At 43.0% G+C, this 27,569-nt stretch overlaps 1 protein-coding gene across 2 annotated transcripts in view; it reads right to left on the bottom strand.

The window, feature by feature from the left end:
- LOC308438243 (keratin, type II cytoskeletal 75) overlaps positions 1–26,016 on the bottom strand; it is a gene marked incomplete at both ends in the record, with an annotated part of 39,385 nt that extends 13,369 nt beyond the window's left edge. Inside the window, 9 exons of one of the 2 annotated variants that reach the window (XM_080939582.1) lie at positions 22,330–22,562; positions 22,664–22,698; positions 23,051–23,271; positions 23,405–23,530; positions 23,935–24,099; positions 24,222–24,317; positions 24,476–24,536; positions 24,849–25,063; positions 25,597–26,016. In XM_080939582.1, coding sequence (XP_080795708.1) covers positions 22,330–22,562; positions 22,664–22,698; positions 23,051–23,271; positions 23,405–23,530; positions 23,935–24,099; positions 24,222–24,317; positions 24,476–24,536; positions 24,849–25,063; positions 25,597–26,016 — 1,572 coding nt within the window. Of the gene's footprint in view, positions 1–22,329; positions 22,563–22,663; positions 22,699–23,050; positions 23,272–23,404; positions 23,531–23,934; positions 24,100–24,221; positions 24,318–24,475; positions 24,537–24,848; positions 25,064–25,596 lie in introns of those variants that run through there. The other variant, XM_080939580.1, reaches the window with a different exon arrangement.
- Between the last annotated feature and the right edge of the window lie 1,553 nt (positions 26,017–27,569).

Here is a 27,569-nt window from a genome sequence, read left to right as displayed (position 1 = left end):
TTTGAATGGAAAGTCTCAAATGTTTTTGAACAATGTGTCTGTGTTCTTTCGAAGGCACTCAGGCAGTTGGTTGTATTGGTTTGGTAGTGGTACGATGTCCCTTCCCGGGTAGGTTCAGGATGCATGAAAGTTCTGAAATCCTTGGAGGGGGCCCTCCTTGGAAGCCCTATGCTTTCTGAGTAAAAAGAGTGAGTCCCAGTGTCATGGAAAAAGTTGAAAGAATACAGGACTGCTGTCTTCTATCCCCAGCACAGAAGTCTCCATTCTGTGCCACAATGAAGGGTGACTTTTTCCCCTTATGGCTCCAACCCTCTTATGGCTTTCTGGGCTGTGGGTGGACTAAGGGGACATATAGAAAACAGTAGTCATATGCAATGGTTTCTGAGATGATTAGAAAAGATAATATTTAGGTAGCAAGGATTTTGGCCAGTTTCTGCTCGGGCCTTGAGAACTTCAGATGAGCTGTGCTCTAACTGGTGGCTCTATATGTCACCTTTTGGGCACACACAAGAGAAAGACATGACTTGGCAACTGAACACAGGAGAAAAGCTTGGCAGTGGCTAGGCTAGATTGGATTGAATGAAGCCAGAACTGCAGAGTTAACCCACCCAGGTCCCTGAGGATAGGTCTGTGTTTACTTGCTGAGTGTTGACCCACCCTCCCTTTCTGTGTCACAGCTCTGTGGATTGCTGCTTACCTGAGTGCCCCTGGACATGAGACTGTGCTTTTTCACATCCTCCAGAAAGGCCGATCTCATGAAACACTCAGAATTGTGCTATGAATCTCTGCCCCTTTGGACTGCACAGCACCCAGGTGAGGTGCTGGCACCAAACCAGGAATTCTGATCATGAAGACAATGCTGACACTGATGTCGGAAACTGGGGATGATTGATGGAAGGTGCCTGGAGAAGGGGAACCATGTTCTGTTCTGCTTTCGTAGAGTACAAACCTAGACGCCTAGATGCAGAAGGATAGATTAGGCTCGTGACTCATCAGCACAACAGAATTACTGTCTTTGAAGAGGAACTTGGTTGAGGGCCTTTTATGTTAGTCAACTCTCTTGATGTGCAATTGGTCTGTAGTTGATTGACATGCAGCTCCAGGGTGTGAAACAGACATGCCACTGAACTCAGAGGGGATAGAACACGGGAAGAGATCAGGCTACATCTGGGCCATTTGGATACTGGTCTTCCTCATGGAAAATGGTAAAATGGCAGGTGGTCTGTGGGCAGGGCTCCAGTGCTCTCTGTCTGGTTCCTGCCTATTCATGCTCTGCATGTGCTCCTATCAGGCCAACAAGAGACAAATTCCTCTTAAAGGAAATAGTCGAGAGTGTCCCGCATTCACCCTGAGCACCACCTTATTAAGCAAGAGTTGGGAAACCTTAAGTGAGATCAGAGACTCATGAAAAATGACGAATGGATTGGGAAATATTAGGCATGAGGAATGGGGGAGGTAGTTGTGACAGAACCCAAGGTGTTTCTTTGTTATTGCTATGGCAACCAGCCAGGGACTACCTTAAGGACGAATTCATTGAAGTATCAAAAGGTTTCTATGTTCTGGCACTACACAGGAGAAAGACTATCTAGAGATGTTGTAGACATTTTTGGAGTGTCCAAGGGACTGTGATTCTGGCCAGTTTGTTTGTTGTTTGTTTTGTTTTGGTTAGTTTCACTTCTTGTTTCTACAAGATAAATGTTCTCTGTCCTGATGATGCTAGAAAAGCATCATGGTATTTTCCTAAATGTCCTCTTGAAGATGCAAGTGCCCACTTGGCCCACTTGGTCTTTCTAAAGTTGAGCCTATCATGTTTACACAACACACACTTTTTACCCATCCTCCCTTGCCTCTTGATTTGTGTGGTGTGGTAGTAATGACACCTCTGTCTTATGCCCACAATTCTGGAATTTACAGGGAAGGGTTTTTTTTTTTTTTTTTTTTTTTTTTTTAAAGAAAACCACAGAAGTCAGTTAGGTTCAACACACATTCAGTAATGTACCAACCTTATTTTAAATTGTTCTTCAATGTCCAGAGCCTTGCTGAGCCACAGGCAGCCTTAACTTGTGTTTATGAGTGACTCCTGGACTGCTAAGTTTCTAAAGATAAAGAAAAAGGAGTAATGAGGTTTCAAAGATCATTTAGGAGGCAAAGTAACAGGGCAACAAAGTAATGGCAACAAGAGCTGATGACAGACATGCTTTACTCCTTAACACCAAAGAGGAAGAAGGGTCAGAGCAGGGGAATGTGGTTTCTGAGGCAAAAAAGAACTCTTGGAAGATGACAGAAAAATAAAGCTTGGCTAGAGTCCAGCACTGAGGGAAGAGAGAGTGGTAGTTTATCACCTCCCACTGCTGGCTGGAGTCACCAAGCTGTAGAGTAAGCATTTCTTGGCCTTTACCCATGATGTGTAGGTGTATCTGTCACCAGCTGATGTCATCACCCAGCATGGCTATGTCAGGTGATGAGCCTGCTCTATCTCTATCTCTAGACCAGCTGTATCGCCAGCAGGGGGCAAGCAAGGCATGGAAGGCTGGAGGACACTGGCCAGGTCCCCTCAATGGTCTGAGAGGGAAATGACAGAAAGCTCAGTGCATAGTGAGACCAAACTTCCCCAACAGAGGGAAACTGTGGCATAGATTCCTCAGTCCTCATCCCTGGGACCCATCCCTGCCTATACATTGTCAAGGTAGTTTCCCGAGTCTGGGTCTTTCCCCCTCTCATCTTTAAGATGAAATTGAGTACAAGATCAAGGCACAGAAATCAGTATTTTTTCCAAGTACTACCCTGGAGGAAAAACGAAGTGGAGAGAGTTGTATTTCACAATGCAGAACGATGACGCTACACACCTAGGGATGCTCAACAGCAATGGAACAAAAACAACAGGAACAAGGACTTGAGGTCCTACTGTGTACACAAAGCTCTGGTGATGACAATGGCAAGATCAAAGGGATGGATAGAACCAATCAGAAGCAGAAGAGGTGGCAGCAGATGACAGATGTGGTGTCCCCTGAGACAGGGAGTAGAGTCCTTCCTGTGTAGCAGTAAAGCGTGCGGGGTGAAACAGGCTCTCCCACTGCTGAGCATTAACTGCATTCATATTTTCACCGATTTGCTTTTGTCCTGCTTTCTCTTGCTAGGACCTTTAAACAACATACAAGCAGAGTGAACAATGTATTTTATTATAATATATATATATATATATATATAGTATGGAATAGAGTTTATTCAGGTCATGGGGGAGTTAAGAGGGTAGTAGAGGCAGAGAGAGAGAGAGAGAGAGAGAGAGAGAGAGAGAGAGGAGAAGAGAAGAGAAAGGAATAAAGTAGAGGGGTAGAGAAGTAGAGGCTGGCCATGAGCATGTGAAGGGAGAGGGGATAAGGGAAGGGGAAGAGGAGGGGTATGGGAAGGGTGAGAGAGCAAGAGAACAGACGCCAAACAATGTATTTTAACACAATCCACGGCTCAGTTCTTACCAACATAGCCACCAGCTGAAGCTGCTCTCTTCTTCCTGCAAGGTCAGTAGACATGGAAAGATGTGTGTGCATGCATGCGCGCGCGTGTGTGTGTGTGTGTGTGCACGTGTGTATGTGTGTTACCAGTGAAGGAAGGTTTTCAGGTGTGATGGTTCCAGATCTGGTTTGCCACCTTGACTGGATTGCTATGTGTGCCTGTGAGTGTGTTTCTAGAAAAGTGTGTCCTGGAACAGTAACTGGGGAAGAAAAACCCCTGTTGAATGAGGGTAGCATCACAACAACAGCCTGGTGACCCAAGTACTCCCCAAAAGCAGAACAGAACATGGTTCCCCTTCTCCGGGCACCTTCCATCAATCATCCCCAGTTTCCGACATCAGTGTCAGCATTGTCTTCATGATCAGAATTCCTAGTTTGGTGCCAGCAGCTCACCTGGGTGCCATGCAGTCCAAAGGGGCAGAGATTCATAGCACAATTCTGAGTGTTTCATGAGATCGGCCTTCCTGGAGGATCAGAGGCCAGTGAGAAGCCCCTAAGCCCAGGGCTCTGAGCACAGGGCTCTGCAGTCATGATGTCAGGGACAATCTCTTGGTGACAGGGACTCAGTGCCTGTAGCTCTTCCTGCTGGAGGAGCTGGTGGTGTATTTGATGGTGGAAGAGCTGCCACCAGAGGAGCTGAAGCCACCGCTGATGCCTCTGCCACTGCCAGCGCTGAAGCCACCTCCAAGGCCATGGCTACTGCCATAGGAGTAGCTGCTGCCTCCTCCCAGGCCCAGGCTGCTGCTGGCACCACCTGCGCTGCCATAGCCGCTGGACACGGTGGACTGCACCACAGCTGTGAGGGAGGAAGAGGACACCACAGACATGGTGAGCACTCGGTGACCAGCTGAGCCAGTCCCAAGGGCAGGAATGTGCGGGCTGGCAAGCAGAATACTTACAGATGTTGACTGGTCCAACGCCTTCACCATTCAACCTAGCAGGGGAAAGCAGCAGTGAGAACTGGACAGGTATCGCTTCTATCTCCACGGAAACCCTCGACCTGGTGAAGGTTCACAGAGAATCCCCTGGCAAGGAGTTTCTTGAAGGAACCATTGTAGCCACAGCTAATGCTACCTCACCTTCTGCTCAGTTTCTGGTATTGTGAGGGATGCGGAGGTCAACCTTGTGAAGGAAAACGCGGGATGGAGAGCGAGGTGCCACGGACTCGGTTGATTTCTCAAAGAACCCTGAGGACGGCATCAGAACCAAGATGGCTTCCGGAATATGGACGAGACAGCAAAAAAGAACTGAGGCCAGGGAGGTGGCTGCTTTCCCCAGGCTTCAAGGAAGTCCTCACAGGTGGTGATGCTTCCCCCTACCCTTCTGAATTACCTCATCAGACAGGGATTCTATTGGAGCACAGTAACAGTGTGGCGAGATACGATTGGCTTAGGATTTGAGAGGGGGGTGGCTTGAACTCTGTGTATATAAGCTTATGCACTGCTCAATAATCTCAGATCTGAACCCTGATGCTGGTTTCCCGAGTCTGATTTCCTGAGATTTGTCACGTAACTGTTGCCTCTCACCACCCCCTGCCCCCATCGTTTGTCCTGTTCCCACCTGGCACCATGGAGGTATCCTCAGGGGTTGGAGGATGTAGTTATCCACCTGTGTGCCACGCCTTCCAGCAGCTTCCTGTAGGTGGCGATCTCCACATCACGGGCCAGCTTGATGTTCATGATGGTACTCGCACAACAGCCGGGCCATGTCCTGTTTGGCCTTCTGTAGGACGTCTGCAGGGCGTCTGTCCTCCAGTCCTTCCAGTTTGTTCGTGTGAAGCTGGGCAGAGTAGCGTTGAGACACGAACTACTGTACTCGGCTTCACATGAATTCTGAGGATTCAAATTCAAGTCCTTACATTTATGTGACAAATCTGCTGCACACTGTACTATCTCTCCAGTCCCCAAAGACCTTTGTAAAAAAAAATAATTACCAGTAGATTCTGCACTTTTTTTTTTTATACCATAGCACGCCCATAGCAAGAGTGATGGTCACTCACAGAAGATTGCTGTCCCTCCTCTCAGAGACAAGACTGTGTTCCTTTGTTCTCTGTTCTTGCTTTGGTATAATTTTCTCGGGATCTCCATCAGCTAGTGACACATTTCTTATTCATTCTGGCCCAATCTCTTCCTTGCCAGTCAGTTGCCATGGGTAACTGCAGTCCTTGGATCTCCTGCTGAGGCTCAGCCTGGGAGCCACAGCTGTGATCAACTAGGATTGGTTCAGCTTGGATGTTAGAGGACCATTGATTAGATTGGCTGTATCTTGTTAATCAGCGTATTTCCTAGGTATGGGAATTCCATGGCCTCTCCCTGGCGCCCCCCTCCCCCAGCAGATATTCCTGAGCCAGTTGATGGTTCACTCGCAGGCCAGCCCTATGAACCTCTCCTTCGACATTGCCCCTCAGCACAGCTGCTCCATGATCTCAGTGGCTGGGTCATGTAAGCTCAGAAATATCTTTCCTCATGGTGTACAGGTCTTCCCTTGGCAGAGTTTAGCAGTCAACTTCCCGAGTCTGTTTGTTCTTTTTGGACAGCATTCTGTCTGCAGATGAAATTGGGACATTTCTTGCCCAGTGGCTAGCTTGCCACAGTGAAGTAACTCTGCCTGGAGGTATTGATGCTTGGTATCATCCTTGATGTGGAATGGGGGTACTGTCAGGAGTAGATATGTCTTGTAGCCAAAAGATCTTTTAATAATGAAATAACATTAAATACCATACTCTGTGGATCTCTGACACATTTGAAGACTTACATCTATATATAGTGTAACTGAATTGTTAAATATTGATTATTTTTAGCTATTTACTATTTAAATAAGCTTGGAAGCACTTAATTATACTTAACTAAATTAGAATCTAATATGACCCTGAGTTTCACTATCTGACCAGCCTGGTCCAAGTCAGTTACAGGGCAGTCAGAGCCACAGAGTAACCATGTATCAAAGACTAATTCAGAAGGATTACAAGTTTAGAAAGGTTACAGTGAGATAGGTTCACACCAGCTTGAGAGAACTGATATTTTAGTGGGAAAAAAAAACCATGAATTCTGACCTTATTCCTTCCCCTTTTCCTTTCTCTTCCTCCCATAGCTTCTTCTTCCTTCCCCCTCCTCCCTCCTCCCCTTACTTTCTCTCTTCCCTCCCTTCCTCTCTCCCTTCCTCCTCTCCCTCCCTCCCCTTATTTTTTCCTTCCCTCACTCCTCTTCTTCCTCTCCCTCCCCTTCTTCCTCTCCCCCCTTGTTCCCCTCCCTCCCCTTCTTCCCCTCCCTCCTCTTACTTCCCTTCTTCTCTTCCCTACACCCTCCCTTCCTCCCCACCCCTCTTCCCTGCCCTCTTCATTCCTTCTGTACACCCCACTTTCTTGCACGGCAGATTTGTTAAGCCTTCTTACAAAATCAGTGTTGGTTAAAAACACAGATGCCACTCTGAGGTGGCATCTTAGTTTGTTTATTTTTAACTTTAGTTTGGAATCATTTTAGATACAACCAGATGTGAAGGCAGCACAGAGAGGTGCCGTGTGGTCTAACCTGGCTCCCATTCATAAGCTTCACAGTGACATGTTCACTCCTCATAGCTAAGGAACATACACAGTTTGGAGGAGCCCACACTCCATCTCCTCAGTTTTGGGCTTTTGTTGAATGCAGGGCACCGTAGCACAGTTTTCTCACATTTCCTTAGTCTCCTCCTGAATGAGAACTTGTCAGGTTTCTGCACTTTCCTGGCCCTGAAAGTTTTGGGGAACAGTGGCCCCATGTTCTGTAGAATTTACTAGTTGTTTTTGACATTTTTTTTCCTGATGATTTCAGCAGGGGTTCTGGGATTCTTGGAGGAGAGCCAGAGGTAAGGTTCCTTCTGATCATGGGATGGTATCAATAGTCCCATAGGAGCCAGGTAAGGCTGCCCCACAGCTTCTCTGCTGTAAGGTGCCCCTTCACCTCCTTCCCACACCACACCTTTGGCAAGAAGTTGTTCCTCAGAGCCCACACCTGGAGAGGAGGAGTTGCACTCTGCCTCACTGAGGGAGGACTACAAAGGGTTTGAAATCCCTCTACGCAAAGGCTGCCTCTTTCGTGTTGTTGATTTATTTCTTTAGTTGTTTGCTTGTAAGTATGTAGGCCCATGAGCATTTCCTTGGGCCACAATCCAGTGTAATTTCTTCTTTGACAAATGGCTTAAATTATTCTAATTCAGCCACGAGGGCTCTGCCTGCTGTGGGTTTGCTTTAGGGGCTGGCTGACGCTGTTGCACTCAATATTTATACTAAATGACTACGGAAATTCATTTCTGAACACTTCTTTGATTTCTGTCATGGCCAGATGCACCAGAACCCTCCCTAAAATGAATCATTTCTCCAAGGGACCTCCCTTTCTGGTTATATCAGTTAGCATTCTTCAGAATGACAGACCCAGTAGGACATTCATGCACGAAGACCTTCATTCTACGGAACGAACTTGCCTAATTACTGATGGGGGGGAAAATGTCAAATCTACAGAACTGAAATATCACTTTGAGTCACCCACTTCTGCTTAGCTGGGGGAACCTGGAGCTCCAGTTTAAAGGCCATGGATAGGGAGAATTCCCTCTGTCTCTCTGTCTCTCTGTCTGTCTCTGTCTCTGTCTGTCTCTGTCTCTCTCTCTCTCTCTCTCTCTCTCTCTCTCTCTCTCTGTCTCTCTCTCTCTCAGAGGTGGGTCAGCTTCCATTCTACCCTAGCCTCCCACTGATGGAACGAAAGGTTCTCACAGTGTGGCAGCAACTGGCTTTACTCTCTGAATGTAAACATCATCCTAAACCACCCTCAGAGAAATGCCCAGAGTCATAGTTGATCAAGAATCTGGACACACTGTGCTCTGCTTATATTGATTGATACATGAAACTCAGAGCAAATGTGACATTAGGTCATAGCATTAAGGTAAAAAATCTAGATGGTAGAGGTATTTGATGATACTAGAATGTCACAGTCTCTAGGCCATGAGGTAAAAGAAGGAAAAGAATATATGAATAAATAGTATATATATATATATATGTACATACATATGTACACATATACACACATACATATACATATATACACACACATATACCTATATGCACACATATACCCACATATATATACACATATGCACACATATATGCATACACATATACAGACACATTTATTTGTATATATGTGCATATATACTGTATTTGCTTATATATGGTATTTATTTGTTTTTATAGTGCTAGAGGTTGAAGCCAGAGGCTCCCATGTGCTAAGCAAGCAATCTACTACTGAGCTACATTCACAGCTCCATATGGTTTTATAAGCAACCATCTATGTCTGACTCCAGATCCTTAGCATAGTGGCCATTCCAGCCTCTTCCCTTGCTTATCCAGAAAGTGGTGAGAAATGTCACTCAGACCATCTGCCACCCATTTACTTAATCGCTCTGTTTCACAATCTACATCGTAATGATTAATTTTATGTGCCAACTTGAGTGGAACATAGGAGCCGAGATATTTGGGTGTGTGTTTGTGTTTCTTTGAGATGAGCTCTACAATGACAGAGTGAAGCAAACCTCCCTCAATGGTGAGAATAGATCTTGTAAAAGTAGTTGAAGGAAATAACAGAAAAAAGAGGCCAAGTCAGAGTCAGAGAGCGTTCCCTTCGCCTGACTGTCATTGGCCCAGCATTGTCTTATCCCATCAAAGTAAATATTGACTGTCCTGAACTGTAGCTTGGCAGGTGGAGATGTTGTAACTTGTCAGACTCTGAAACTATACTATCCAAGTATGTAATAACAAAGCCACCGTTCTCCTCCTCTCCCCTTCCTTCTGACAGATCAGTCTGTTTTTCCTGTTGGATACCGATGGACATACATGGACAGTGTGTTCAAAAATCCCAAAGCCCATGGGATCAATAGAATCAAGCAGAAGACAGCACTCGCAAAGACCCTCCTCCTGTAAAGCCCCTTGAGTCACCCTTTGCTCTCCTTCCCCTCAGATTATTTGGTATATTTGTAAAATGTTAGATTATTTTATGACACTGTGCCTTTCATTGTATGTTATCTCGACTTATAAATCATTGTGGAGAAATAATATTTTAAATCAACTCACTGGGAGTTTCACAATGCTTACAATGTACTTTGATCCTGTTTGCCCCCAGCTCATCCCTCTACCAGATTCAGACCCTCAGCCACATGACATCTCTTTACCTCCTCACACCAACAAAATGTAATTTGTGCCTCCCATGTACACATAGGTGTTAGGCCCGCCGTTGGTGCATGATTGACATATCAGGGGCCATGTCCTTAGAGAAAACTGGCTCTCTCTTTCTCAAACTTATAAGTCATTGAGGGGAGGGGCTTCTGGGAAAATGGCTTGGTTGGTATAGTAATATTTGTGCAGGCATAAGTACCTTCCTGTTCCTTCTTCTGCAATGATCCCTGGGCCTTGGAGAGAGACTGTGTGATACAGACTGTCTGTTTATGGATGAGCAGTCCTCAGGCTCTTATTCCACATTTAGAGGGACCTTGAGTTTTGTTGGATATTCTTCATCAAGCCCAGATCATCTGTAACCAGGGGCTTTTTCACTCATGCCCCTGTTCCCAAATAATGACTCAGAAGCTTATTATTTAATAAATGCCTAGGGCATAGTTCCCCAACTACCTCACAACTTATATTACCCTGTTTATAGTATTCTATGTCTGCCACACGGGTAGTGACCTCTCCTCAGTCTGGCTTCCTCTAAGTCTGGGTGGGGAATCTTCTGTGCCTGACTACATTCGAGAGTTCCTCTCTCCCTCCCAGATGTCCATCTCCACCTTTGATTCTATCCTTTCCTATAGGCTCTAAGTTTTTTATTGACAGGTGATTTTTCCACACAGTACACAATACATTATCACTACAGTTCCTTCTAGTCCTTATGAATTAAAAGTTTTATTTACTTTACCTTGAAAGGATATTAGAATGTGAGTGAAGTCTGTGCCCATTCTTCCTTGCTAATGTGTTTGTATGATTCCTCCTCTTCTTCTTCTTCCTCCTCCTCTTCTTCTTCCTCCTCCTCTTCTTCTTCCTCCTCCTCTTCTTCTTTTTCCTTCTTCTTCTTCTTCTTCTTCTTCCTCCTCCTCTTCTTCTTCCTCCTCCTCTTCTTCTTCCTCCTCCTCTTCTTCTTTTTACTTCTTCTTCTTCTTCTTCTTCTTCTTCTTCTTCTTCTTCTTCTTCTTCTTCTTCTTCTTCTTCTTCCTGCTCCTCCTTCTCTTCTTTCTTCTTCCTCTTCCTCTTCCTCCTCCTCTTTCTCTTCCTTCCTTCTGTTTCTGCTTCTTCTGCTTCTTCTCTGGCACATTGAGATACTGGATTGTATTGTTTGCTTTTGAGTGTTGACCTGGCCTTACATATTTAGAATGAAAACTGGTTGGTCATGGTGTAGAAATCTGTGTCTGCCACAGCTTTCTATTCAGCACTGTCTTGTTGAGCCCTGTTGTATATACAGCATTTATGAGACATACTGGTTAGTTTGTGATTTTCCTTTCTCTGGATAGCTCTATCTAGCTGTGTTGTTAGGATGTCATTGGCTCAAATGGCATGTGTTGTCCATTGCTTCCTCTGTGTCTGTTTCCTAAAGGTGGTTGTAGAGCCCGGATTCCGTCTCCTTTGTCCATGTTGGCATATGTAGATGATAAAAATACTTGAGGCTACTGCTTTCATAGGTTTGATTGCATTTCTTAGCCGGTACATGGCTATCCTATTTCTTCATGTCTTACTGGCTTCCAACATTTAAGGTTTGCATACATTTTATAAAAGTTATCAAATGTTTCAACACAGAGACTCATATTTCTACTTTACAACACTTTATATTGTGACTTATGCTAAGATTTTAATTTAATCTGTATCTACATATGTAAAAACATGGATATCTACACATGTTCTTTGTGAATAATTTTCCTTTGCACTATTTCTCATGGATATAGAATCATATGTGGGGTGTGTGGGCTTAGAGCATCCCACCTCACATCTGAAATTGGGGAAGAAAGTGAGGTGGTGCTCGCATAAGGGGGGTGGTTCCCATTTTGGTGAGGTAGAGGATGGTTAGGAATAAACACAGGAGGATACCTATATGCCAGGAGCTAGAATTACTTTATATAAATAACCAATCATGTAAAATAAATCTAAATCTCATGGACTAGATAAGTTTTCTCTGCTGACTAAAGAACAAAAAGTAGGAAAAATCTTAAATGCTACCAGTAGCAGAAGGGGATATCTCAGACGTAGCAGAGGCAATTAGCCCAGTAAAAAAAGGGCTTGATTCTGGGTGAGGAAACACCTACACCTACAAACACACACACACACACACACACACACACATACACACATACACACACATATACACATACACACACATACACACATACATACACATACACACATATATACACACATACACACACATACACACATTCACACACACATACACACATATACACACATACACACACATATACACATACACACACATACACACACATACCCACATATATACACACATATATACACACATACACACATACACACACACACACATACACACATTCACACATACATACACACATATACACATTCACACACACATACACACACACACACTCACTCATACACTCACAATGCTTCAAGTCTGGTCTAGTTTCTCTTCAAAGGTGAGAGATTTTAAGAGTCTTTGAAGCACCTTCCTCTCCTAATTTAGGGTTAATCCATTTAAAAAAAGAAAAAAGACAAAGAGGCTGGTGGGCCCATAGACTTTAAGGAAAGGTGTCCTGATCAGACCTTGAAAACTTGTCAGACTGGGAACCAGCAGGGGGACCCTACTGGCTGGAGAAACAGCTCATTGGTTCTTTGTCCTAAGCTGCCAGGGCTGTGTCAGGAGGGTGAGGAAAAAGCAATCAGTTTTCCATCTTCATTATCCAGCTATGGTCACCCCTCCCTGTCTGCCTGCACAGCCTGAATGCTAGGGAGACAAATGTCACTTGTGAGAATAGCAACTACTACAGACTTAGTAGGAAGCAGCCCGAGTGTCTACCTCAGGATGTCCTGAGCTTCCTCTTAGTCTGCTGTTTCATCAAAAACCTTTTACTTCTTGGGGACTGGACTCATGCATCCTGAGCAAAACACAAACTTAGACTGTTTGAGTCCACAGGAGTGAAGGAAATAAAAGGAGGGAATCATATTCTCTCTTTGCCTTTGAGCCTCTGTAACTGAGCATCTGAGCTTTTGTGCTTGGCTCTATAGGTTGTAATTTTATCTGCAGAATATCTCTAGGTTTTCCCAGTTGTGACAATTATGTTCCATGCATTCATTCATTCTTTATTCACAGAACCAAGGAAACATCTTCAAAACAGGATTCTAACCTGAGGTGTGTGCACCTGGTTGCTCTTGAAGATCTGGTGGTCAAGCAAGTTTTTGGCCATGAAGAAACTCTATGAATAACATAGAAATCTGTAGTAGAGCCACTTTAAGCTTATCCATGACTAGCTTACTAATAAATAAGACCCAAAGTATGGTTATTTTATTTGGCTTTGACAATTACTGGTGTGTCACCCCTAATCTGCTCTTTTAACTGATGACCTGGGTATCTCCCACTGGTATACCCCAGATACTCACTGTTTCTCCTGGCTATGTGCTCATGCCTAAATCCTCCTCATGCCATCTTCCTCCTCCCTTTTCTTCTTCCCCCTTCTCCCAGGTTACTCCAAACCCACCTATATCAAATCCCTCCAGTAATTGGCCTTAGCCATTTTTATTTAACCAATAGTTTTGAATCAAGGAACAAGGTTGATTGGTAAATAAAGTTGTCAGCAGTCAATGGTTGGGCAGAGAGACAGAGGGAGGACTTTGAGGATTCCCAGGCAAGGGCCAAGGAAGGAAGAGGAGAGAGATTTGCCATGTTGGGAGAAGGAGAACCAAGACTCTTGAGAGATGTGGGACAGATTCATGGTCATCATGCAGGAGCCAAGGGAATTGGCCTAGGGCAGCAAAGATGAAATGTGGAATTTATTAAGTAGTAACTCAGGATTATCAGAGTGGGTGGATTAGCCACATGGAGGTTAGGAAGTGGCCCAGCCATTGAATTGTTTAAGGCATATCAAAATGTAAAAGCTGTGTATATGTGTCTTTCATTCAGGGGCCTAGGACATTGGTGTGGGTAGTGAAGAATGCCACCACTGCCTCTGGGATCAATTGAGTAGCATTAATTAGATACAACTACACACACACACACACACACACACACACACACACACACACACACACACCAACTGGGGACAGAGTTCCCTCAGTGTCTTATGTGTGGATGTGTGGACACTCGTACAATTTTGGGGATTGAAATTAATATAATACAAGCAACATTAGACCAAACCCACAACATGAGTGTATGTGTGCATGTGTGTGTGTGCATGAGTGTCTGTGAGAGATTGTGTGAGTATATGTGTATGTATGTAAGTGTTCTGTGTATGTGTAAATGTGTATGTGCAGGTATATGTATATGTGCGTATATATATGTATCTATATGTGTAAGAGAGTGTATATATATGTGTATGAGGGAAAGTATGTATGTGTGTGTATGTATGTGAGAAAGTATGTTAGTATACACGTGCGTACATATGTATGAGTGTGTGTGAATGTGAGTTTATATGTATATATCTGTGTGCATGACAGTATATGTGTGTGAAAATGTGTGTATGTGTATAGGTTCTGGGGATTTATTTTACTCATTAAGCCATCTTCCAACTGTAATATTTTTGTTGAGGTTTGGTCTATTGCTATGCATTATAACACTAAATTCTATACCAGAAGGTCTAGGCCCATGAGTGACTTCTCATGTTTACCAGCCTTTGTTGTATACCTTGTTCCTTGATTCAAAACTACTGGTTAAATAAAAATGGCTATAGCCAATTACTGGGGGTATTAGATATAGGTGGGTTTGAAGTAACATGGGAGAAGGAGGAAGAAGATAAAGGAGGAGAAAACCAGCAGAGGTAGAGTATGGTCATCCTGAGATTGGCATAAGTAGTACCACTTTCTCTCCCACACACTGGACCTGCAAATCCCAGGGCAGGTAATCTTGTGCCCCCACTTTTGCCTCACTTGAGGAGGTCACCTAGCAGGTGGCTAGGTTAAGCTTCCTTTCTCCTCATAAGGTCATGTCCAGCAGCACCTGTAAATTCCTCCTCATGTAAATGAGACATCCCCAGCACCCTGGCCATATCCAATGATGTATACTCAATTCATAACCCTTCTGATCCCCACAAAGGTTTAAATAGCCTTTGTCCCCCTACATCCCCCAGTTAAATTTGCTGTCTCACTGAAGCCTGCCCTGTTCTAGCCAGGCTCATTCGCTGCCTGAGGTCTCAGCTGGCAGTTCCCACCTCACTTCTTCTCCCAGGCTTAGGGCATCATGCTGTTACCGGCAGGGGAGCAGACCAGGAAGGACAAACACGTTATTGTGTATCACAGTGCCACCCTTCAGCCAGCAGCTGATGCTTCTCTACACTCACTGTTCAAAATGCTCAGCTTCTTCCCTGCATTGTGTTAATCACTGCGACTGTGGGCCAGCCTCTAGCATAGATGTCAACAATCCCTTCTAGTCCTGGAGAATACTTCCATTTTGAGTAGTTCAGTTAGTTAGAATTTGTTTCATATAACGTGAGTGCATCCCATATGAAATTATGGCCTCTTGAAAATGCCTTAGATCTATTGTTTCTATAGGACATGTGGTGGCAGGGCAAATCAAGCCCACAGTGGAATTGGGATGTGGTAACAACCCTTCCAAGGGAATGTGAGTGAAAGAGGCATGCTGGGGTACCATGTTGGGGCAGCTTGTGGACCCCCTAGGTCCCAAGCAGTGGGGTGTGGAGGGAAGAAGGCTAACACGCAGGAATTGTTTCTGCTTTTTAAAATATTTACCAGAACAACCCGGGCTACCCCTCCTCCCACTCTTACATCACAGTTTTCTTTCCCTCCTTCCTCCTTTGGGAAGCTCACACTCTCTTGTTCTATTAACAGGACTGAGCCCTTTCGTTCCCCTCTCTGGCACTCCTTGCCTCCCAAGAATTCCACCTGCAATTTTCCCAGTAGCATGGCCAAATCTGGAACACATTCATAAATGAGAGAGGAGAGTAACCCCCTTTCATTTCACAGACATGCACACGTGCACGCACAAACACACACACACATGAAAAAAATATATCCCCCCCTCAGGCACCTCCATTTTTACCCACATATTTTAACTGCTCAGCTATTTTCCCAACATTTTTTTTTGAAACAGAATATAGGACAAAGAATAAGAAAAAAAAAGAGAGAGAGAGAATTCCCTTCAGGGAGCAAAGTGGGAGTTATCCCAGTAGTAGTATTATAATACATTTTTGCTGTCATCTTTAAAAAAATTTATTCATTCATCCTCTGCCATTTTCTCTATGCCATTGAAATCAGATTTCCCATTGTGTCTACCCCCTTATCTGGGTGCCACTCATAGCCAGTGTTTGCTACTTTATGGGTTCTGCTCCCCCCCCATGCTTCTTTCTTTTTCCACCCTTTTAGCTTTACAAATTGGGTAGGAGAAAAAAAAAGATAGAAACAAAACAGGTAATGTAATCATTAGACTACTTCCTGCTGACTAGGGGGTGTCAAATTCCTTGGAGGAAGTTTGATTTTCACCATCATTATATTTAATTAATTAATTAATTTTGTTCTTGTTTCTTCTTTGCACACAACTACTTAATAAACCACCGCCAACAACAAGCAACAGCAACCAATCAACAACTAACGACCTACCCATGTTCATACCTTCTTCTTAACATCATCAATCTGAAATCGTGGCCTCTGGTCACGCAGTCACATTGTCCCTATGTCCGTCCACCACGATCTGCGGCTCCTCATACTGTATACCGAGAAGAATGACAGAGTAATATGTTTGTTGTTTTCATTTGCCTTGGGATCAATGACATTCAACCTCCAAACTTACATGAACCAGTTTCTAACTGCTTTCTTTCTAGTTCTGTCTCTGTCTGTCCATCCGTCCATCCGTCTGTCCGTCCCCCCCTCCCCTGTTGATAGTCACATCTCCATAGAAACCAGTCGTGTCAAGGCAGTGATCACAGTGCCGTTCTTTTCCCTTAAGGCGCATTTATCCTGCTCACTCCAGGGTTGCTCAGTCAGCCTTCATATCACTACCTCCAACCTATATTTTAATAAGTTTGCTCCTTACCTGTAATCTGTTAGATTCTTTTGTTTTATTCTCTGTCCTGAGTTCTTCTGATCTCATAAATAATTTTTTGTGCTTTCAAGAATTAAGGTTTGGTCTAGTATAAAACTCTGTGAAAGCTCTGTTAAAGGAATCTTTGAGGGGTCAAGCTATAGACCAGGCAAATCTGTCATGGGGATTATCTCATAAGTGATATAAATTAAGATGTGCAGAGAATTTTTTCTTTCATTGAACATAGATTCTTTATCCCACATAAAATATTCTGATAAAGGTTTTTCCTCCCTCTATTCCTCAATGTTCATTCCCACTTTCCCTCCCATCTAGATCCATCCCCTTTCTGTCTCTCATTAGAAAACAAACAGATATCTGAGGGATAATGATAAAATAAGGGACAATACAATAAAGAAAAATTAACATATCTGAATAGGAAAAAAGAAACAGAAGGGTAAAAAAGAAAAAGCACAAGAAACAGATACAGCTTGAGAAATGCATTCATTTACACACTCAGCAATCCCATAAAAGCACTAAATTAAAAGCCAGAATATATACCCAAAGGACACATTTTTACACAGGGTTACCTGAACCCCTAGGGGAAGGATCTAATGGAGACATTTTGCTTTGCACTGAGGTTGCAAGGTCTCTCCCTCTCTATATATTAATTAATTAATTAATTAATTAATTAATTAATTAATTAGCTTTGGTTCTCTGTATTTGACCCCACTAGCTTCTCTGTTGATAACTATGCATGACACTAAACTATACATGATACAGAAAGCATTAGTAGTCATTTTATTACTATGTTATTCTAGTAGGACAGTAGTTAGGGGCATTACCCTAGGTCTCTTAGGCTATCTAGTCTCAAGTTCTTGGTTACCCAAGTAGTGTTGGAGATGGATTCCATCTTGTGAAGTAGGCCTTACATCAAATCAGATATTGCTTGCTCTTACTACATTGTGCTTTTATATTGCACAAGCATATCTTGCAGGTAGTACACCTTTGTCGATCAAAGGGTTTGTTTCTGGTTTGCTGTTTACATTTCTCCTTTGGAAGAATGCAAAGTACTTGCCTATACAGAAGACACAAACATGTAGGGGTGACAGCTCTCTGTGTAGGTACCAGCTGGATTTCTCCATGTTCAACGACTTGTGTAGGTGTTGTTTTCAACAATAGGGCCTCGCTATCATTTTGTGTAGAGTAACTTATAGGTTTGGCAACAGGCTGGGTTGTTTGGGGATTCCCATGTGAACTCTTTGGACACATACTTAAGTAGATGTTGCCCAATCCTGACTCTGGAAGCCCTCTTTGGTGACAAGATGTCCAGTGGGTGCTCTGTCTTCCCCATTATTTTTTTACTTTACTTAAACCATATTATATATATATATATATATGTATATATATATATATATATATATATATACATATATATATATGAAGCTTCTACTCTATCGATTCTCCATGCTTCCCCACAAATGTGTTACATTTAGGTGTTTCTCCTCATAGCTCCTCCCTTGTCTACCTCTTCCATTCTCCTCCAAACTTATTCCCCCCTTCCAGTTCCCCCACGTCTGTCCATAACTATCTTACCTTGTTTTCTCAGTCATTCTGAGAGATGTAAAATTAAATATCAAAGTAGTTTTGACTTAAAATTTTCTGATGATCCAGGGTGTTCAACACTTCTCTAAGTGTTTTTTCGCCGTTGAGTTTCATCTTTTGAGGATCCTCTTTTTAGATGTGTACCCCATTTGTTATATTCTTTCTTTATCAGAATATTTTTATTGAATATTTGTGAATTTCACATCACACACCCTGATCACACTCATTTCCCAGTCCTTCCATTTCCATACCTACCCTTGTGACCCTTCCCCCAAAAAATTAAAAATAAAAAAAGAAAGAAATTAATAAAAAGAAGTCCAATTTGTGTTATCTATATATTCACTAGAGCATGGTCTGACTGTGAGTTGTCTGCTATTGAAATAAAGTTGAGTCATTTCACTAGTCATCCCCAGAAGCCATTAATTGTGGGGAGCTAACTTCAGCATCCTTATCACACTTCTTATGGGTTTAAGAGTTCTAATTAGTGGCTTTCTGGTAATTTTGGGGGTGGGGTTGTGGGGTAGAGATTGTCACACAAGCCTTCCATGTCTCTTTTTCTCAGCTATGCATCTGTAGTCATGTATATCACAGCATAGGTAGCTTACTTGTTCTTCATAGTCAGCAGTAACATGGATCATGTCTTTCCATATTGTTTCTGGTGACAATATAGACCACAAACAAAATATGCAGCTGCAGTAGGACCTTGAGCTGGGACATGGGTATTAGTGTAATCATAAGTTAGTTGCATCTGCCCATTCCTCTCCACTGTCCTGTCTCTAGTTCCATTCCTCTCCACAGTACACATCCTGCTCTGTTTTTCTGTTTTCCCATCTCTCTATCACATTATGGTGACTATTCTCCACATTTTCTTATAAAAAAATTTATGTACCTCTCTGGATTATTGAACATACAGACATCCAGTTTGACCAGAGCCATTTGTTGAAGATGACCCCCCAAGTGTGTATTTCTGCCTTCTTTATAAAAAGAAAAAAAAAAAAAAAACAGTTCTGTAGGAGTGTAGATTTAAGTCTATACCTCCAATTCAAATTCCATTGATCAAATATATCTGTTTGCCAATGCTATGCACAAACATAGTTGTTATTAAAAAATAAACAACCTAATAGCTCTATAGTACAATTTGAGGTCAAGGATGGTGATCCCTCCAGCATCTCTCTCTCTCTCTCTCTCTCTCTCTCTCTCTCTCTCTCTCTCTCTCTGTATCTTTCCAGTTGAAATTGAAAATTGTCCTTTCCAGATTTGTGAATAATTGTGTTGGGATTTTGATATTGGTTATTATAAATCTGTAGAGTGCTTTTGGTACTATAACCATGTTTGCTATATGAATGCTTCTGGTCCATGAGCATGGGAGCTCTTCCCATCTTCTGATACCTTCTTTAATTTCTTCAACATATTAAAGTTTTTAACACACAAACACACGTCTTTCTCTTGTTTTGTTAGGGTTACCCCAAATATTTTATATTATTTGGGGTTATTATGAAAGGTGTTGTTTCTATCATTTCTTTCACAGTTCATTAGTTCTGTATAGAAAAGGTACTGATTTTTGTGAGTTTATCTTGTATCCCACTACTTGCTAAAAGTGTCTACAAGCTGTAGGCACTTTCAAGGGTACTTTTCAGAGTTATTTGTGGATACTGCCATACCACCTACAGATTAAGATACATGGATATCTGCCTTTCCAACTTACGTCCCATTTCCCTGCATCAGTTGCCTTGTTGCTCTAGCTAAGACTTCAAGTTTGATACTGAACAGGTTTGAAGAGAGCAGGCAACCTTGTTTTGTTCCTAACTGTAGAGGAATTGGTCTAAGGTTCTACACATTTAAGTTGATGTTGGCTAAGAGCTTAATGTAAACGTCCATTTATTGTGTTAAGGTATGTTCCTTGTATTCATAATATATCTAGGGATTTTATCTTGAAGGATGTTATATTTTGCCAAGGTTTTTCATTTCTGCCCCTAATGAGATGATTATGTCATTTTATCTTTCAATTTGTTTATATGGTAGATTATATCTATCAATTCACACAGGATGAACCATACCTGCATGTCTGTAATAAAACCTGCTTGATCATGATGAGTGATATTTTTGTTGTGTTATTGGATTTGGTTTTTAAGATTTTCATTAACAATTTTTGTGTCTATATTCATAAGTGAAATTAGACTCTGATTCCTTTTGTTGAGTTTTTATGGGATTTTGGTATCAGGCTTATAATGGCCTTGTAAATGCATCAGACAGTGTTCCTACTGTTGCTGTTTTGTGGAATAATTTGAGGAGTATTGACATTAAGTCTTCTTTGAATATATGGTAAAATTCTGATCAAAGCAAATCAGGCTTGGCCTTTCTTTTGGTCGAAGACTGTAATTACAACCTTTCTTTTACTAGGGGTCATATGTTGACTTCAGTGGCTATCAGATGTTAACTTCAGTCAGTGGTATGCATTGAGAAAATTATTCATTGGTTTTAGTTTTTCCAATTTGGTTGATTACAGGTTTTTAATATTTCCTTGGATTCTCAGTGTTTTCATGGTGACTTTTCTCTTATCATCTCAGTCTTTCCATGTTCAGTTTTTTGATTTGGATATTCACACTTGGACTTTTAGTTAATGTCAATAGAATTTGTTTATTGTTGTCATTTTTTTAAAGAACCAACTCTTTATATTACTGATCTTTTTGTATTGTTTCTTTCTATTTTATTGATTTCAGCCCTGAATTATATTTCCTGCCATATATTTTTTTTGTGGTGTGATGTTTTTCTTTCTGTTCTAGAGTGTTGAGATGTGTTGTTATGAGATCTCTCCAATTTTATTATATAAGCATCTGTTTTATAAACTTGCTTCCTTGTGTGCCCTAAATTTAGGTATATTGTGTACTCTTTTTTATTCTGTTCTAGAAAGTTTTAAATTTCTTTCTTAAAATTTTTTATTCAGTAGTGACTTATTTAGAATCCAATGACATTGTAAGTTTTCTATTATTTCAAAATGTTTTCCTTTGTGTGCAATATGTGGACAATTTTGGAGCATGTTGTGTGAAGTGTTTAGAAAATTATATTATTTTCTCTTCTGTATATGTTTGTTAGGTTCATTTGGTTTAAAGTATCAGTCAGGTCCAGCATGTCTCTCTTTAGTTTTTGTCTGGATGGTCTGTTTGTTTTTGAGAGGCAGGCAATAAAGTCTCCCACTGTCACTCTGTGAGGGTCAATGTGTGACCTAAGTTGCAAGAGTTTTTTTTTTTTTTAATTTTCTAACATGGGTGTCTTTGTGTTTGGGGCATATGTTAGGAATTACAATGTAGTTTTGGTAGATTTTCCTTTGATGTGTATATAGTATCATAACCAGAAATTTAAATTACAATATACTAACAGATGAGGAAATAGAAAGCTGGAACAGGGCACAGCAATAATACCTTAAAAGGACCTGCAGATTTTCTACTTGAACAAATTTGCTATTTTAAAAAAAACATTAAAAAGGTCATTATGTCATAAACCTGCTTTATTTAGCAATGGCAAGAAAGAAAAAAGGCAGAGAAGACATCACAGGAGCAGTGAATGTGTGGTCACAGTTACTGACAGGGAAGTTTAGGATGTCGAAAGATGGGGTTTTTCAGCCTATTGGAAACTAAAAGGGATCTGCTATATCTTGAGGAGGAACCAGACAGAGGTTTCCAAATGAAGGAGGCAGACTCAGCCTGTCACAGGCAGCCTCAGAGATAGAGGTAGGGAGGCAGAAGCCTGGAAACCCAAATACCACATGAAGCACCAAATGTAAGTGAATTATGATGTGGGCTCAGAGCATGGCTATCAAACCGGGAGCAATGGGGACCCAAGGGAATAGTAGGAAGAGCGAGAAGACCCAGCTTCACGTGCCTCAAACAGAGAGTAGAGCTAAAAGGCAAGTGAGGAGGAGCCTCAGAGAACAGGGCTCTAAGCACAGGACTCCTCATTTGAGGCAACAGGGATCAGGGAAAAGTACTTTTGGTTGGACTTCAGTGCCTGTAGCTCTTCCTGTTGGAAGAGCTGGAAGTGGATTTGATGGTGGAAGAGCTGCCACCAGAGGAGCTGAAGCCACCGCTGATGCCTCTGCCACTGCCAGCACTGAAGCCACCTCCAAGGCCATGGCTACTGCCATAGGAGTAGCTGCTGCCTCCTCCCAGGCCCAGGCTGCTGCTGGCACCACCTGCGCTGCCATAGCCGCTGGACACGGTGGACTGCACCACAGCTGTGAGGGAGGAAAAGGACACCACAGACATGGTGAGCACTCGGTGACCAGCTGAGCCAGTCCCAAGGGCAGGAATGGGGGCTGGCAGGCAGAATACTTACAGATGTTGACTGGTCCAGTGCCTTCACCATTGAACCTAGGAGGAAAAAGCAGGAGTAAGAACTGGGCAGACATCACCTCACTCCCAATGGGAACCCTCAATCCTGTGACTGTTCACAGGATCTCCTGGAGAGAGTTCCTCTTTAAATATATATTTATTGGTTCGATTACTGGAGTACACTGTAGCTGATTTCAGACACACAGGAAAAATGAATGAACTCAGTATCTCTGGAAGAGCAATCAGTGCCCTTAAACACTGAACAATCTCTCCAGCACAGCAAGGAGATTATTGAAAGAACTGTTGTGGCCACAGCCAGTTCTCCCTCATATTGGCCTCAGTGCTGGCACCATGGAGGTGTCCTAAGGGTTTGGGGAATACAGTTACTCACCTCCACTCCTCTCCTTCCAGCAGCATCCTGTAGGTGGTAATCTCCACATCCAGGGCCACCTTGACATTCATGAGCTTCTGGTGGTCCTTCTGCATCCCGGCCTTGTCCTGCTTGGTCTTCTGCAGGGAATCTTCCAAAGTGTCCAGCTTTCCCATGGCATCCTTCAGGGCCATCTCCCCACGCTGCTCAGCCTCAGCAATGGCAGCTTGCAGGTTGGCACACTGGGCAGAGAGAGCAATAAAACACAGGTTGGAGTGTTCTTCTCTGGAGAGGCTGAGCACTACATCTTGGTTTCTGGTGAGTAAGAGTTAGAGGACAGGAAACACTGTCCAAGCATTTCTCTGTCTACCATACCTGCTCCTTAGCATTTTTGATCTCAGCTCTCAGTCTCTGGATCATGCGGTTGATCTCAGAGATCTCCTGCTTGGTGTTGCGCAGGTCGTCCCCATGTCTGCCGGCTGTGACCTGCAGCTCCTCATACTGAAGGTCAATGGAAGAGAGAACCTTGATGTGAGTTCCACACGCAGAAGCAAATCCACCTCTAAGTAGCAAGGACTATCACTGAGGTGTTGGCTTTTCACCAAGAGAACCTATAGGAGACCACATAGTTCCCTTGGGAAGTGAAAATGTCTCCAGTGTCTCATGAGGACAGGTGTTCAGAGAACAGCTCAAGCAGAGAGAGCATAGAGACCAGTTTTGGAAACTTTGTATCTGCCAATAGTATTTTTTAAGAAGAAAACTTCATTGCATAGCAACAGTATCCTTTGAATTTGCTGTGAGAACACCCCAATTTCATTTAGTGGGCCTCCAATGCAGAAAGCAGAGAGCCATTTCTTTCAATCTGGGTCCCACAAATCCTTACCAGCCTTCACCCAAATACTCACTTTACTCTGGTACCAAGACTCAGCCTCAGCCCGACTTCTCTTGGCAATGTCCTCATACTGAGCCTTGACCTCAGCGATGATGCTGTCCAGATCCAGGCTGCGGTTGTTGTCCATGGAGAGGACCACAGACGTGTCTTGGATGTGAGTTTGCATCTGAGACAGTTCCTGCAGAATAGAAAGTATCATGTCATCTCTATCTATGAGGATCATAGAGATTCCTATCAATTTCTAGAGGAGAAAATAATGTGCGTGTGAATGAGAGAGAGGATAAAGAATTTGGGCCTTACTGCTTCATAGAGAGCTCTCAGGAAGTTGATCTCATCTGCCAGACTGTCTGCCTTGGCTTGCAGTTCAATCTTTTTCACGTAGGCAGCATCTACATCCTGTAGAAACCATGGACAACATGGAATCAGGTTAACTCTCTTCCCCAGACCAATTCACCTCTGTTTCCATGACAATCATTCCTCTGGAATGGTCCAGGTCAGCAAGGCCATTTCTGTCTTCCAGCAGAGAAGCCCATCCCTAGGATTAGTCAGCTCACCTTCTTCAGGGTAACGAACTCATTCTCTGCTGCTGTGCGCTTGTTGATTTCATCTTCATATCTACAAGAGGAAGGGCACACAATATTGGAGCAAGGAGTCCACAGCATCACTGGCTGCATCTGATTCAGATGCCATTTCTATGACATAACCACATCTGACTGGAAGGTGATTTTTTTTAAATAAAATGATTCATACTTTTTCTGTCCATAATCCTCCTTGATTCTAGGTTTTCCCTCTCCCCAATAAGTTGTTCTTTTCATCTCTGTTACTAAGCCTTTTTAAATCAAGGAGCCCTTCTCTTAATTTATAAAATACATAATCTGGGCTTCACTTTCATAAACTTAGGAGTTTGGATACTTCTTTTTAACTCACTTGATCTTATAGTCCTCAACTATGTCCTGAACGCTCCTCCACTCTGAGTTCAGGCGACCCCTCTCTCCGAGGATGCTGTCCAGCTGTCTGTGGAGGTTGATGATATATTTCTCAAACATAGGCTCCAGGTTCTGCCTCACAGTCTTGGTGCCCTGCTCCTGTAGCAGGGCCCACTTGGTGTCCAGGACCTTGTTCTGCTGTTCCAGGAACCGCACCTGGATGGGCGATTGAGAGGCACAAAAGTGTGAGTTTCATTCTTCTGTGTTACCCCTTCTCTAGTGTGTGTGCCCTCTCACCCTGTCTGCCTAAACCCATTCAGTGTAATGAGAACCTTGTCCTTGGTATGAGAAAGACACTGCAGTATCAAGCTAACACGATGGCATAACATACTTCACTGGCAGCCTAGCAACATGTTGTTTGAATGTGCTGGTAATTCGTGAGGTTGGCATGGTTAAGAACTGTGCTTTATATAGATACAGATTTTCATCTCAGTACAGACCACTGTTATGTGAGAATTTTGGTCATCTCGGCCATTGTGATTAGACACTCAATGGGGCTTCCTCTGGAGGAGAGCAACTCTGACCCACATTTCCCGATGCCAGTCTAACTGAAGAGCAGCACAAACCTAGGACAGAGGATGAAGTAGAAACAAAGGCAACATCTGAGCCAAGCCTGAAGCCTTTCCCTCCACCTCTGTTCAGCATGCACTGCAGACTCTCAGGCTGCTCTAGGAAGAACCATGTCTCACCTTGTCGATGAAGGAGGCAAACTTGTTGTTGAGGGTCTTGATCTGTTCCCTCTCCTCAGTCCTGACACGTTGGATGGTGGGGTCGATTTGCAGGTTCAGGGGGGTGAGGAGGCTCTGGTTAACGGTGACCTCTTGAATGCCACCAGGTGGGCACACGGGGAAGCCAAATCGGCTGCCATAGCCTCCTCCAATGCCACAACTTCCCCATCCAGTGGAGATCCTCTTGGAGCTCCCCATACCATAGAGGCTCCTGCTGCCAAAGCCAGCTCCTCCACACACTGCACCTGATCCCCCGCTGCCCCGGGAGTGGCACACAGACGCACTGCTGAAGCCAGAGCGGTTGAGCCCAGGCACTCTGGCTGAGCTGGCACTGTAGCCACGGCGGATGGTTTGACTCTTGATGGTGGCTCTGGTAGACATGGTTCTGTGAGATGAGAGGCAGAGGGTGAGAAGTGGAGAGAGGACGTTCAGTGCTGAGGAGACAAGTTTTTTTTTCCTCCGGACAGTGGCTTATATGGGCATAGATTGGCTGGGCCTGGTCCTAAATGTGTGGTTGCCAAGTGCGTAGGGCAGGTCTTTACAGACAGTGAGGTCACACCTCGATAACTTGAAAACATTTTGAAATACTCAGGTTGCAATTTTGGCTGCCTTTAATCAGGGAAAATGCTCCTCTCCTGCCTCGTTTTGACTAGATTAGGAAAACATTTCCTCACTCACCATATCTCAGAGTAAATTTCCAAATCTACAAAGGTTTTTGCATGTCCTGTTGAATGTGCTGACAGCCTGCTCCCAACCTGCCTGCTTTTCTCTCCCCTGGGGATTCTAAAGATCTACTGACATTCAAGAGAAAGACCGTAGCTGACCTGTAGTGGTTAGGAATATGAAATATAAACTGCTTTATTTTACTTCCCATTTCCAAGAGAAGGAAAACTCATCCACACGTGTCCCACACCCGTGTGACTGTTTTAAAACAAGCAGCTCACAGCCGGCCTTTCCTTCCTGTTTCCATTCAATTTCCTCAACAACCTAATAGTGTTTGGAAAGAGATCAGAGCACATGTCACACCTCCCTATGTAACTCAATATTACTTCTAAAGTTAGGCTGCTTTTTATATACATAGGGCTGACCTTATATCTTAATGTACTCACACATATAGTCACTTATCTTTAAAAGAATTGTTCAAGGATCTGATTTTTCAAATATCCTCATTGTCTGTCTTTTTGTGCCTCCCTTTCCCTTTCAAATTTTGTTATTTTGTTACCGAATCTGTGCCCTCAGTGTAGTCTGGCTAAGAGTTTATCTATCTCATTGATTTTCTGAAAGAATCAACTCCTGGTTTTGTTGATTCTTTGTATGGTTTTTGCTTGTTTGTTTGTTTCTACTTTGTTGATTCCAACCCTTAGTTACTTCCTGCCATCTACTCCTCTTGGGTGCATTTGCTTCTTTTTGTGCTAGAGTTTTATGTGTGCGGTCAAGCTGCTAGTGTGTGCTCTCTCCAGTTTCCTTCTGAAGGCACTCAGAACTATGAGTTTTCCTCTTAGCATTGCTTTCATTGTGTCTTATAAGCTAAGTTTTGGTATGTTGCATTTTCATTACATTTTAAAAGGTCTTTAATTTCTTTGTATATTTCTTCCTTGACCAAGTTATCATTGAGTAGAGCACTGTTCAGCTTCCATGTGTATGTGGGCTTTCTGTAGTTTTTGCTGTTACTGAAGACCAGACTTCGTCCATGGTGATCTGATAGGATGCATGAGATTATTTCAGTCGTCTTGTATCTGTTGAGACCTGTTTTGTGAACCATTATATGGTCAGTTTCTGAGAAAGTACCATGAGGTACTGAGAAGAAGGTGTATATTTTTTTGTTATAGGATGAAATGTTCTATAGATATCTTTTATATCCATTGGTCCACAACTTGTGTTAGTTTCACTGTGTCTTTGTTTAGTTTCTGTTTCCATAATCTGTCCATTGATGA

This window comes from Micromys minutus, assembly GCF_963924665.1.
Source record: "Micromys minutus genome assembly, chromosome: 27".
In the NCBI taxonomy this organism is placed as follows: Eukaryota; Metazoa; Chordata; class Mammalia; order Rodentia; family Muridae; genus Micromys; species Micromys minutus.
The sequence above is the reverse complement of the archived record's forward strand: the minus strand, read 5'-3'. Positions and strand labels throughout refer to the sequence as shown.